At 40.2% G+C, this 14,205-nt stretch overlaps 1 protein-coding gene across 1 annotated transcript; it reads right to left on the bottom strand.

The window, feature by feature from the left end:
* Positions 1-6,203: 6,203 nt before the first annotated feature.
* On the bottom strand, positions 6,204-14,196 carry LOC135706753 (uncharacterized). Its single transcript, XM_065228405.1, has 3 exons — positions 13,768-14,196; positions 13,539-13,718; positions 6,204-6,615 (listed from the first exon to the last, which is right to left on the bottom strand). Exons 2-3 carry the CDS (start codon positions 13,658-13,660, stop codon positions 6,204-6,206), a joined length of 534 nt encoding a protein of 177 aa, XP_065084477.1. The 5' UTR covers positions 13,661-13,718; positions 13,768-14,196.
* Positions 14,197-14,205: the final 9 nt, after the last annotated feature.

The following is a 14,205-nucleotide window of genomic DNA, read 5'->3' on the forward strand; positions in this document are numbered from 1 at the left end:
AGAGGAATTTGCAGAACTTCTAAAGAACACACAAAACTTCTAAGAAATTTGTAGAACTACCGAGAAATTTTCAGGTCTTCAGGAAAGTTTGTTGATCTTCAAAGATATTTTACCAGAGAACAGAAATAAAACTTCAGGTATGTCCGCACGTCTTCAGAGAAATATGCAGAATTGAGATCTTAACAGAAATTTTTCAGAACCGAAGGAATCATGTAGATCTATAGATAACTTTTCCCACTAGCTTGTCGAAAGTTGGTATCGACATCCTGGCGAAGTTTTTAAATCCTTTTTCGTCTTAATATCGCAGTTCTAGGAGGACAAGATGAGCCAGATCCCTGCCGGTGCTCCTCCTGAGCAACCATTTCCTACTCCACAAAGTTCACCTTCTCCTTCTCATTTTATTTAAAATAATAAAAGCAAATACGCCTGCGAAAGCTAGAGCAATTTCCCAGTAATTCATTATGGAAGCATTTACTTTTGATTCCAGAAACAAATGTTGTTTTGAAATCTGAATTGGCAATTCTTTCGACATGTGCAAGCAGTGTAAACACCAGCAAACAGGGGAGTTCGACAAAGTGTGTCAAAAGTAAAATCGAGCAGATTTTGCATTATGGCGGCGGTCTAAACGGTTAGTCAAAACGGACCTTTAGGCAGCCAAGTTCGCTGGCACTCTCTATGAATTGTGCTGCGGAGTCTAATGAGGTCTTTAGTCAAGGGTTAGAGTATTACTCGCCTGTCCGGATACTGGCGCATGTTGCTCCCTTGCTGGAGAAATCGCTTCACCGGTCGATTTCGTCGATAGTTTCCGGCTGGACTTCATAGTCGATACTGGTGTCAACGCAGTGTTGGAACTGCGTCCAATCTACCCGATGGTAGTTTGGCCGCGAGGCTTGGAACCTGTTGACTGAGTAACCAACTTCAGCCACCAGTGGTCCGAGCTGAGTTCCTGATAGACGACAGGTTGTTGTTGCCCATGTTGCTGATGTAGATATCGATGGTGGCGTGAGCACTGGACCTACTCAACCCGGTGGGAGTGTCTGGACTCAAGATGTTGTACTGCACTTCCTGCAGGTCATTGTATAGGACGGTGCCATTTTGATTGCCCCAGGCTTGATGTTTGGCGTTCAGGTCGCCAGCGATGATGAAGCTTTCCCGCCGTCGTGTTAGCTTGATAATATCTCTTCTTAGGCCTGCTGCCGACTCGTACATGATGTTGACTTGTTTGTGGCAGTAAGCCGCAACGGTAATGTTGTGGCCGACAGGAGGCCATGTGGCAGTTTCTCATTCCATGTCCGAACAGCATGCAGTTCACGCATTGGGTGACATCACGGTGGACTGGCTTGTACTGTTCCCACGATGTGGAAAAGGGCCCGAATACTCTGGAGGTCCTTCAAGTATGTTGAATTCCTGACTGACTGTGTGACTGTTTCCATGTCGGGAAGGTCACGCTTGAGCGGCTGAGAGCAATACTCCACGTTTTTCTGCTTCAGCAACGCCTCGACGGCCTTGTAGTTGTTTATCGATGGAACCATCACTTGGTGCACTTGAAATATTTACTAATGTAAAAGTTTTTCCCACAAGCCTTCTGGGAATCCTTTCACGAAGAACCTTCGGTTCATCGTCGTTTACCAGGCTGGCGTAACGATTGTTCGCCAACAGTGGTGGTGTCCGATCGGGACTGTTTCCCGGCCAGAATAGCTGTCGCGTCAACATGCGGCGGTTTCCACATGCTGGGGTCGGGCGATGCTTCACCAAACACCGCGAAAAAAGATGCGGGAACACTATCGCAATGAACTAGCGAACAACTCGAGAGAGCGAGTAAAAACCAAACTGTACTGCTTGACGGTCAAGCGTAAAATCGAAGACAACAAATCAAGAAGACTGGCAACTTTGCCAGAATCCAAGCGACAGATACAGTAGCGCTGCGTTTGAGTGAAGGTGGAAGCAACGCATAGAAAAATGAGCAAATTCACAAACCCTTCGTCTGAGGATGTAATCTTTGCTATCAAATTCGTTCGAAACATTGACCTTTGGGCGGCAGATGACGCGATTTTACCTGTCTCATAGCGTTCGTATGAGAAAATAGAAGAGTTGCCAGTCTTCTTGATTTGTTGTCTTCGGTAAAATCCTGACCACAAGTTGCTGTAGCGTAGATGCGAATTTCATGTTCAGTCTGATCTAGGCTTTTACCAGATGATTCTCCTTAAAAGAACTCTCCAGAGACTCCACTTTCTTAAATCTCATTCACTTCCGGTGCGGTGTCGTCCGGGTTTCCGTCGTATGGGGTTTCTGCTGAACGAATGTATAGTTTGCTACTACTTGCTGCTTCGGAAGATAGCACAGAATCACAAACTAATCCGGTAAGTCGCAAACGATGCCCTGGATAAAACGACGTGCACAAACTAATTATTTTGCATGTTTATTAAAAAGAGTTTTTGTTTCTTTTAGCGGTTCATGTGCTAACAGTTTATCAAGAATTTTACTTACGGAAATTAACTGGAATAGTAAATAGTACTTCCAAGTAATTTTTACTGGTCGTAAACACTTTTGAATCTGGTCGGTTGTTATGGTCAGTACATTAAAAAAGTCCACTCCGCATTCTGTCCAAAAGAGAGAAAAAATCCAAAATACATAATTTTTGCATAATTGTAATTGTCGATAATTGTCAGTATCGGCAGAATGGTGTTCCCAAGGTACGTGATTTTCACGTACCAGGTTAACAAAGTAGATATGAAATGTGTTCCAGATGAAAATCAGATGCTAACAACTAGATTCTACTTGTGTCAGGGAACCTCACAAGAAGCAATATTTTTTTAGATCTGTTAAATATGCATATTATTGAATCAGAAAAACAAAACATTTCGAACCGTTGCATTTTTTATTATATTTTATTTGTTACTGAATAATGTTTATAAAGTGCATTGCATTCTTAAAAAATATTCTTAGTAGGAGAATTTGAAAATAATCTGTGCAATGATGAGATTACAGGAAATTCCAGGTATTTTTATGAAACATAAATTTCCCTGTGAATTCTAGTGTTCGGATCAAAGAAAAACAAAACCGTTTTTTTTTTGTAAATCAACCGTAAATAAAGTTGTTGTTCCTCCTTCAAACAACCTTTCTTCTACCTTGACAGCTCTGAAATGTTCTTTCGCCTATCTGTGAGTCGTCTGCTTGCTGTTCCGTGTTTTGTAACCTCCACTGACCTAAATGTGTCCACAAACTTTCTACAAATTTCCAAAGCACAGAATACTAAAAAACTCACATTTAAGTACTTTCTAAACGATTCTGCACAGAAATTCAAAACAACCCAAAATTAAGTTCTTTTCACTCATCTCCCATGTTCCGTACGATAAGCCAAATTTGGGTAAACCGGCTCAAAGTAGTTTGCATTTAAGGACGGCAAAAAAAATTACCCATCGCTAAGTTATTTTCAATTTTTTCTACCCAAAATTAAGTTCAATTAACTCAAATTTGGGTATATCACATATTACTCAATTTTGGCTTCTCGTACGGAACTAGACGGTTGAGTCGAATCTTTCGTTCTATTTTTGACAACAATAGCGAGAGGAAATGAAACGGGCAGAGGTCAAATAACTCAAATTTGAGTTTAAAAAACCCAAGCGGTGGGTAGTTTTGTTTTTCTGTGTGTACCTTCCGTTCTTTGACAGATTATCTTCTATCTATCTATCTAAAGAGCCTGAATTTAGACTCTTTATATCTATCTATCCTCCTCTCTTCAATCCGTCACTTCATCTGTCATACTTACTACCTCATCGTCCAAATTCACTGCAGCGATGGAGGAGGGCAACGGCCAGTGTTGCCAGAACATCTAGGTTCTCCAGGTTTTTTTTTTCATAAACCAGACACACGGTCATATCACCTAGCAATGAGCTGGATTACCGAGGTGGAGCAATCGGTTAAGTTGTGTGAGTAAAACCCCTGTACGATACAAGCAATTAGTGACGTCACTACTTGCATTTACGCTGATTTTTTGGTTTACTAATACAACAATATTTCACGATCTGCTTCACCTCTCTCTGTACCTCATTGATCACCTAGTACCAGTTGAATTACACTGAACTAACGAGAAACGTAAATTTCACCTGAAAAATCAGGTAACCTTTCAAAAATATAAATCCAATAAGAATTACATGCTGCACATAAATATCAATGGCATGGTCATGAATTCCACTTGATTGACTGATGGAGTTCAAGTGCTATACAGATAAATGTTAAGTGAAGTTCACGTAAATTTTTAGTGACCTCATGATGTGAAAACTGTCTGCGTATTTGTTAGTTCAAAATGGCGGCAGATGAAAATATGCGATTTTTGTTTCTAGGAGATTGGGATTTTTAATGTTTGTGAGCGTAAGTTTGATTAATATCAATATATGAATCCTAATTTTCAATACCCAAAATAAATTGAAGAGTGTAAAATCGGATTGAGCAGTCCTCACAAGCTTAATGGCCGAACTACAGGAGTGCTTACAACAAAAAGACGTCTATTGGAGACATGATGTCCTTTTCGAAGTTATCGGTTGTTGGAGGAAAATAAATGTAAGGATCAAACTTAATGTTTTAAATAAACCAATAACCAACTTTAGCTTTATTCAGGAGCAGCAATTTTTATAGAGCATTATGGAGCAAACAAATTCAAAACAATCAACTTAACAACAACCAGTGCAACAGGATATAGAATTAAGAATACGTTTAATACACATGATATTTACTAAAAAAAACAGTTTTATGTTAATTATAATAAAGTAAAAATTGAACAAATAAGTTAAATTTTATTTAAAAAAATCCGGATGAAATAATGCAATACCACTGTATTAAAACACATGAAACATACCACAAATTCACATAAATATTACTACAAAATCCAGTGACGATTACTAAACAATTCACGTAACTTTTAAGTAAATCTAATTTGACGATCATCGGAACAACCGATAAAATTTACGTGAAAATCACTTGATTTTCATATGAATCACTTGAAACAGCATTTCATTCCCAAAACACGTAATATTCACCTGAAAAGTATGATGGAAAATATCTACGTACCTTGTCAGGTGAATATTACGTGAATTGTATTTGCAGTGTATCAAGCTATGTCACGCATTATACTTTTAGTAATGTACGAAAATAAAACATCAGTTTCTAGAAGCCACGATTTTGATCGAGTTAGCGCCATTTCTATCTTGTATATATGAAGACAAATGAAAAAAAAAAAAAATTTGATTACTTAGCGCGAAAATGACGAAAACAACACTGCGTATATTCGTTATGAATTAGGTAACACCGTAAATTTCCAAAATATATAAATGTTAATAGTATAGAGGCTTAGATAGCTCTCAAATAGAAACTATGGAAGTGCTCAAAGAACACTCCGCCGAGTGCAATAAATTAATCGTTCATGTTTGCTGCGTTGAGATCCGCAAAGTGAGTCTTAATTAATTATCAATGCTACTTCTCGCCGTAGATATTTGAAAATGTCTACACTAACTCAGGCCGCAGTCAGAGTGAAGAGGTACTGACTGATAAGGTCTACCAACCCTATCAGCCTCCCTGAACTGTGACCTACAGGACTCCGGAATACTATCCGCTCTGCCATACCTGGCGATGTCCATCATTCTTAAGCACATCCTGATATCTGGCTGGTTGGCTGCAGATCCACGGCTACCTCAGCAACACCCAGGTCCAGAAGTACTTCACTTGCTTGTATGCATGTTGATCTGGGCTTTGACCTTAAGTCCTGCTCCTACGGTTATCTGTGTTACTCTGGTCGTTGGCTTTGGCAGAGTCGCATGGTGCGATTACCTGCTGAGCCCCTTAGATATTTCTCCGAAAAGTGTAGCTGTTCTGAAGGGGATTACCAACGGATTCGGTACCATCTCCGGAGTCATAATACCCATCGTTACGGGACATAGTACAACCAACAACAGTGAAGACGAGTTGCGACTTGTGTTCTACACATAATGGGAACCTTAGTCTACTGCTTCTGAACCTCCGCTGAACTACGACCCTTGGAATATGAAGTTACAGAGCTGCAAGCCCTACACTGAATCTGGTTTCATCAACAACTGAGTAGAAAATAAATAAGTTTGATATTCATTGACATCGAATTTGTCGGTGTAAACTATTTTAATCAACATTCCAGAAAATTTCAGCACAAATCACACCCTTCACACTCTTGTTCGTTAAACATTGATGTGACTTCCAGCCTCAATGTGATTGATGTTGTCGAAGAAACACGCACATCCCACTGAACTGCCAGCCTTATGACCTTGGGCGATCCGGTTCTCGAAGAACTTGACATCGTCCTCACACTCGTACTTGGAACAGGTTTGCGCTTGACTCAGAATTGACTGACCCTTTCCAGCTAGTCGGACAGATTCTTTTCCGTCGTAAATACTTCGTACTTCCTTCACTCGATTCTTGTGGTGCACATCCCAGCAGAAAATTTTCCTGTTGAGAACATCAATTTCCTCCAATTCCAGATTCCGTTCGATTAATCTTTTGGCGATGATCTTCCAAGCACCGATTTCGATTTTCACCGTTGGATTGGGCTTGATGATCTTGGCTTCATCTGGTGATGTTGTTGGTGACATCCTGAAACAAGAAGAAAAACATTGTAAAATTTTATTCGTTCTGATTTACATCCGGAATCTCATTGAAAATTTTCGGCGAAACTTTTTATTCAAACGTGAAATCTGTGTTGTTAGGTATGCACGTCTTCATCAACCGATGCCTGCGGTGTATAATTTGTATCTTGTGGCCTCTCAACTGGACCACGAAAGATGAGCACCACCGTAGATATATTCAGAAATTCGTGAAAATGGGTCGGCAACACACAACGAAGGGGCGGAAACCACATTTGAACTTGAAACCCGGACGAACATCGCAGCAGAAGCAGACCCACGGCGGAGCCTCATCAAGGAAATAAACGAAGCCGCTAGGAATCTAACCTGGGCCCAGCTGCCGAAGCGCACCAACATCCGGAATGACTACGAATCCATCACATTTTAACCGCTAGGAAATCCGGATTCACCCGCACACTTCTGGCTAAAAAAATCACCTAACTCAGTCGCACAATAAAAACCTCAACCATCCTATCACACTCTGTTGAAAAAATTTCGGTTGTTAATGTGTCGCGAAAAAAAATGACACTTCAATGAAGAAGAAAACACGCACGCCTACGTTGATCCAAAAGTCCGATTTTCACGACTTTCACCCACTGCGCATCATCTTCCAGTCGCTACCATAGCAACACCATCGTAACCAAATTTTCACATGCCGAGAGTCTATATAAGGAAGACTGCTGCTAACAATCGACAAGAGGCTTTTGAGGTAGTTACCAAGCGGACGTCTTTTTGATCGCTCTTCCCTGTTTTTCAAGATTCGACAGATTTTCATCATGTTTGCTAGCAAGGCGAAACACGGTCGCGATGCTCGGAAGACCCGGTCCAGTCGGAATGTTAGACCGGTGTCTTTGCCAGATTTTATGAGAACCGACCCTGATGGCACACTTACGGCCATTTACCAGCGCATAAAGGCGGCTTCTTCAAAGCCGAAGTTGCCAAAAGCGCAGGATCGTTGGGAGGTTCTCAGAAAATTGCCGGTGACCGATGAATACGATGATGTAAGGTCACCGGTCGGAAAGTACATCCGACGGCCGTTTAAGGCTTCTACTAGTAAACAGTTGATTGGTGTGGGAATTGGAAGCGACGTTCCAGATTATCGTCTTGGAACTACCCCGGATGCCTCAAAGGCGGATTGTGGTAAGGATAATTTTGATTTAGAATTAGATATTAATATGAATTTAGGAGATAGGGAGGGTTTTCAAGGTCATTCCCAAATTTTATGTCAGGCATTTAGGTATAACCGAGCCGATGTAGATTCGGTTCTATTAGAAGGTATATCCAAGGTACAGGAATGCGAAACGACATTAGCAGTATTCGAAACATACGCCAAGATACACCATGATATTTTGGAACGAGTGACGTATGTTTCGACCACTGCTGATGTATCTACGCAAACTACTGTCCCAAAATTACAGCGAACACAGCTGAACTATATATATGCTGGATTTTGGGAGAGGTGTACCTTGAGAGAAAATCAAGGTATGCAAACCGAAGATCAAAATTTGACGTCTCCGAAGCAGCCTACTGTGGTGATTCAGAAAGATGCTAGTGGCCCAAATTCTAATTTGATAAAAAATCTTTTTGGTTGGAAATCTGTTGGATTGACCTTTTTTGTTTCGGCCCTGGTCCTCGGTTTGCTGGAAATTCCAAATTACATCTAGCAGATTGGCATTGATTTTTGTTATTTGGATCGAGCTCACTGGTGGTCCAACGAATTTCATCAAAATTAATTAGCTTCTCCGAGGTCTTCTGGCGAGTAAAGATGTTGTAGCCGGGTACAAACGAATACTTCGAGCTACCATCTTTTCTACGAGAATTCCTCGGAACCCATTAACACCGGATAGGGACCTTTTGGTGAAAAAAAAAATCGTTTAGGGACCGTGCTTGGATGGCTAAACCCATTGGGAATGGCTTCCAAGCAAACCAATCGATGTAGCAGAATGCTTCAATCGAAGATCTTTTTGTTTATGAAGTTTGAAGGACCACTATCGTGAGCTCGATCATCGCATTTCAGAGTATTTAGCAGTGTTAGGGTTTAGATGTAGTATTTATGTAGAAAAAGAATTAGGTAGATTGATAGGAGCTAGGGCAGGAGCACATATGTGATTGGCAGGGAATGTGGTGGGAGTTTAAATGTACTGAAAAGTCATCCCTTTTGATAATTTTGATCGAAACTGGTTGAAAATCGGTTTGGATCGAAATTTGGAATAGAGAGGTGACTTTTCAATACATTTAACGGGGCCTATCACATATGTGCTCCTTTTATCTTGTTAGTTAGGTACTTCCAAATTTACAGTTCACTTATAGTAGCTAGTTAGTTAAAAGAGTGGTATCACATTTCCCGGATTTTATTTTCAGAATGAGCTATTTAGTAACGTACTGTTTTCGGCAATATTTTCGTAACCAAATTTGATTGAAATGGGAATATTTCCTTCTTTGAGTGTTCATTACGTTGTTTGATTATTTTTGTTTTTCGTTTTCTTTTCGTTTGATTATTGTTATTTCTGTTATTTGATATTTGAATAAAGAAGGAAACATTCCCATTAGCAAAATTTTGAATATAGAAATAACTTTTTTTTCCGTTTTGATTGCACGTGATTTCCTACTTTCACGTAAATGGTCCATTTTGGAAACGAAACTCCGGGAAATGTGATACCACCCTTAGAAGCGTTTTTAATCAGTTAGGAGCTAGGGCAGGAGCACATATGTGATTGGCAGGGAATGTGGTGGGAGTTTAAGGGTACTGAATTCTTTGTTCAGTACTTTTAACGGGGCTTCTCACATATGTGCTCCTTTATTATTAAAACACAGGATAGAGTCGACTTCAGGTCAGAGAAAGTTGGTAGTTTGAATGAAAGTGTATTATGTAGAAGAGCTAGAGCCGAAACGAGAATTTAATGAACAGGAAATGTAGTCCCACATTTGAAATGATCTGTAATTTTTTTCTTTGTCAATTAAAATTGTAATTGTAGGTTAATATTTTCATCCCATCTTTTGTATGAATTAAAATGTTCAATTCAGTGTATCAATTAAGTGGTGTTGCTTAATTTGGTTCAATTAAGTGTTTAAGGCTTCAAAAGATCCTGTTGACCAATGAATTCTTCAAATAGTATTGCCAAACTAAAGCTAACCAAGACACCATTATGGAATGCTCTTCGGCAGGGGAACTATGCCATTAGCGCGAAGCATTTTTAAACCACTGATGCTGGCGCCAACTAGTATTGTGTTTACTATTTGTTCATCACTTGATTCAATAGGATCAGATCCACCGTTAGGACAAGATGGGTAAGTGTGACAGTTTTTGATCTTAGTGTTCCTCTAATTGACCCTGTCTTGTTGAGGAGGTACGTTTGGTTCATTGTTTGATCTCATGCTTGCAGGATAAAATTATAAACATGGTTTGCAGCTATATCTCGTGCAGGTTTTATACCAATCTGATGCTTTACATTAGTTTTAGACAATCCAAGAAATTTGAATGTTTATTTCAAGTTATAAAAATAAAATTCAGATGAGGACCTTTCGTTTGAGCTTATTGTCAAAACTGTCAACCCAATAACAAAAGTTTAACGTAAAAAAAACACGGTGCACAAAGGCAATTCATTACTCTGCGAGTAGCTTAGCTCTTACATACACAAAAAGAAGGACGAGCTTTTCCTAGCACTAGAGAGGGTCTAGGATAAGAGATGAGTGGACTGGTTGATTTTAAGTCAACCGAACTGTCAAAGCCAGAGCTAATCGAGAAACGCATATCTTGAAATGGCAGTGTTGCTAGAAACCACCTACGCATATGTTGCCAAAGTCGTTTGTTTATGTTGGAGTACGAGTTAATACGCTGTGCTTTATCTATACATTTATCTGTGCTGGCTAACTGATTATTAGCCTATTCTCGAAAATATTTCGCAGTGTTTTAAACGTGTTTTTAAGAGTTGATAATAGAATAGTAACGCAGAGTGAAGCTTGCAATTATGATGTCGATCATTTTTTTTTTTTGGCAACCTTGTGTGTACACTTGGGATGACTTCACAAGGGTTGTGAATGTTTCCTCTGTTATCCTGATTGGTGCAAACCTAGGGGCATCCCACTCTAAACTTTGTATTTCTCTTGGTAGTTCATACTGATATCAACGATACCTATAAATATTTTCAAATACTTAAAAATACTTAAGAAATATTTAGCATTAATTTGTTTGCTTGGTTGCTACACAAACTTCCTTTGTTTTTTTTTAGCTGATGTCAGAGGTTTTGTGTGGATATTTACAGTGATTTCAGATATTACATATTAGCGAAAACACGCTTTTACATTCGCATATCCGGCTGCCCATCAGTGAAACGTAAAATGTACTGAAATATGCATTGCATCCTACTAGTGCAGTACCTACATCAGTACCGTGCCCACTTATACGCCATCTAGAGCCCAGTCTAGAACTGTCAATTGTGTGCAAGTACTGGTCTAAATTAAACAGGAACAATAACAGTTGGACATTCCTGGTAAACCCCTTGGTCGTTTTACCAGTTGTGAACCAGAGATCTGATACAGCGTGTTTTTTTTTTTAATAATTGGAAACTGAGTACTAAGACACACGACGGATAATACATAATACATCAGCTTTTAATTTTCAGTATCCAAGATATCCCCCAGGAAGCCCCTCTGCACTTACTTGAACCATGGCCTGATTTCTGTTTCTCATCATCATCGAGGAACTCTTTCTGTGGCTACCTCGTGCTGACGTTGACAAAATGGACAGTATTTGCGGGCCGTCCACCCGGAACTATGTAGAAACTTCAAACATAGCCTTGAGCGACTAAAGCCTGCCAATAAAGACGTCACACTGCACTTGAGTGATTCGTCAGGTATTAAACGACAATATCCTAATAGCAGGTCAGTTTCATCAAAGAAACGCCGTTAGGTTGTTTATCTTGGCTGTTCCTGGTTTAAGGAACTAATAGTGATCGAGATGGAAGAGAATGCATCCAAAAGAGTAACCGAATACGAATGCAAAGTTTCGGACAAAATTCAGCAGAAGCAAGATCAATCATCGAAATCGAACATACCAATGCAAGAACAAAGCCGCTGATACCCCACGAAACATTTTGTGTTAGGATGCCGTATTCTAATAAGAACAAATTTAAATTTAAATTTTATTATTTAATAACGTTAGCTTTGACGTCCGCCAAAACAAACGAAAATATATAATACAGTTAGAATAAATTTAACGAACAAAAACAACTTGTTGCAATATTTTTGTGAGAAGATGGAGTACCCTTTCATTTCCTAGATATCGGATAACGGTTGGTCCTAAATTCGTACCCAACGAGGAATCATTCACGGAATCATATTTCTGCCACTATCGAAAGCTTTCCATAATTTCGTTATTTTCGGCAATCTCCACTATTTATTCCACCTAGTCAGCAACTCCAGTGTTCTATCTTTCTATGTTATCTGACCAGAAACGTTTAGGATTTTGTTTTAGATCATTTTGCTTTCGCAGAACATATCTCGAATAGCTGGCCCTACAAAAATCGTGTTTAGTGAGCACATCCCGCGCATGGGAGTATTTTTTCAACGCAGCAAATCTCTTACGTTTAAGTCGACGGAGCCGAACATTTAACCAGGTTGGCTTCTGCTTCGGTCTCGGTTGAGGAACATATTTGCAAAGAAGCGACAAATACATCCAGCATAATCAGCGCGGTGAAAATCAAACTCACTTTTATCAGGTTTATCATTGTATCCTCCAAGAGGCGGACAGCTAAGCTTGACAAAGACTGAAGGATGAAACGGATGATCAGCATCAATGAGAGCTTCAATCAGGTGTTTGAATTACGTCCCACTGATTGACTGCGCCGGCATTAGCAAATATCAAATCCAAGATTCGGTTAACATAATTAATCTGCTTCATGTCGTGTCGAGTAATGCCATTCCATCGACGGGCGCAAGTGAATGTAGAGCTGACAGAATTGATGTAAACTTGTCCAGAAGCTGATGATTTCCAGCAGAGACCAGATTGATTATAATCACCAAACAGTAGGTGAGGTCCAAGTTTCTCGGATATGACCAACGTAGATCCCTAGATGTCTTTCAACACAAGTCGTGGAAGTAGAAGAATCGGGAGGGATGTATACGTTACACCACGACCGACCATTCAAACCCATGCTTGAGGCTACCAATCAGCGAAGACGTCAGCAAAACCCAACCGACACCCGTAGCAACAAATCGATGACGTGCGCAAAACCAGTCAAACTACGCGAACCAAGATTGCATCAGAATCAAACCACCCGGAGGAATGGCGAATCAGCAGATTTAGTTTATAAAAGTGTTCTAAATTTATTTCGAGCTTCAGTCTTTAAGTGCGTATGTACCTACGTAAACGGTCGGTTAAGAATAATAAATTGTCACTCTGGACTTAATTGTTATAATTTATACAACGCCAAGACAAATTGTTCGACAGCCTCTATTCAAATTAACCCATAGATGTTCTATGCCACCGTCATCAACGATTGTTGATTCCGACGAACTGTAGCGTTTTGAGATGGCAATCAACACACTTCCTCCTCTTATTTGTCCCGTAGTAATCATAACGTCCATATCCGAATCGCTAACCGAGATGAAGAGGTCGTCAACTTTAGTGCAAAGACATCTGACGTTCTGGTAGCATATGCGGATGCAGTCAACGTTCAAACAGAGTTGTCTGCATTATCGGTAATAGTCGTGGAAATAGTAATCTCTTAGCGGTTCATGGATGGCAGTATTCGGAATACCAACGGTGTCAGTCTCAGTCAGCCTTGCGTAGTCACCTCGATAACAGATATTTCCGTTTAGGTTGTGTCAGTAACAGGCTGAAGTAGGTAGTTACCATACCGGCTTCGGCGAGATATAAATCACTGTTGAACTAACCTGACAAAGCAGGAAGAGCATCCGAGTGGTAGGTATGCTCCGAAATCTTCATCTGATGGTAGTTGGTGGCCATGGGTAGCGGATTGGACGATCCCTACACCGAAGGACGACTGTTGATCCATGACGGGCAGGAATATCAGGGGAATAGAAGATAGTTGATGGATCGGCGTAGCGCTGGAACTGAAGAACGAATTAAGTGTTGATCTCGTCTGAAAATATTCGTACTTACCTGCAGTTTCAGGTTGGAAGGCCCCTTCTCCAATCGCACATACAGAGCCAGGACGACTGTTGAACAACGGCTACAGTGTCAGGATTGTGGTGGGAGGATCGGTTGCCTCCATAGAATCAACATCGTTGCATCCCAGAGTCGATCCAGGAATATATCAGTTGATTGAGTAACTAACCATTTGTCTGGCATTATGCAGGCGCTTCTGAAAAATTGGGCAGAAATCACTTCAAGCTGAGTGGTCGATGCTGAGTTCTTTGTCCTTTGCATGGTTACGCAGTTTGTTCACCAGTTCACAATTAACACACTTTACGAAAGTAGATTCACATTCTTTTGCTTCGTGATCACCAGGCACATTTTGGGGCAGCAAGTAGAGTTGTTTCAGGCAGATGCTGTATGGCAAACTGCGAAAATTTGATGCAGTGCAAAATATTGATTTCT

The sequence above is a fragment of the Ochlerotatus camptorhynchus genome, unplaced genomic scaffold (genome assembly GCF_037179485.1).
Source record: "Ochlerotatus camptorhynchus isolate MF236.1 unplaced genomic scaffold, CSIRO-AGI_Acam_v1.1 ptg000290l, whole genome shotgun sequence".
NCBI lineage: Eukaryota > Metazoa > Arthropoda > Insecta > Diptera > Culicidae > Ochlerotatus > Ochlerotatus camptorhynchus.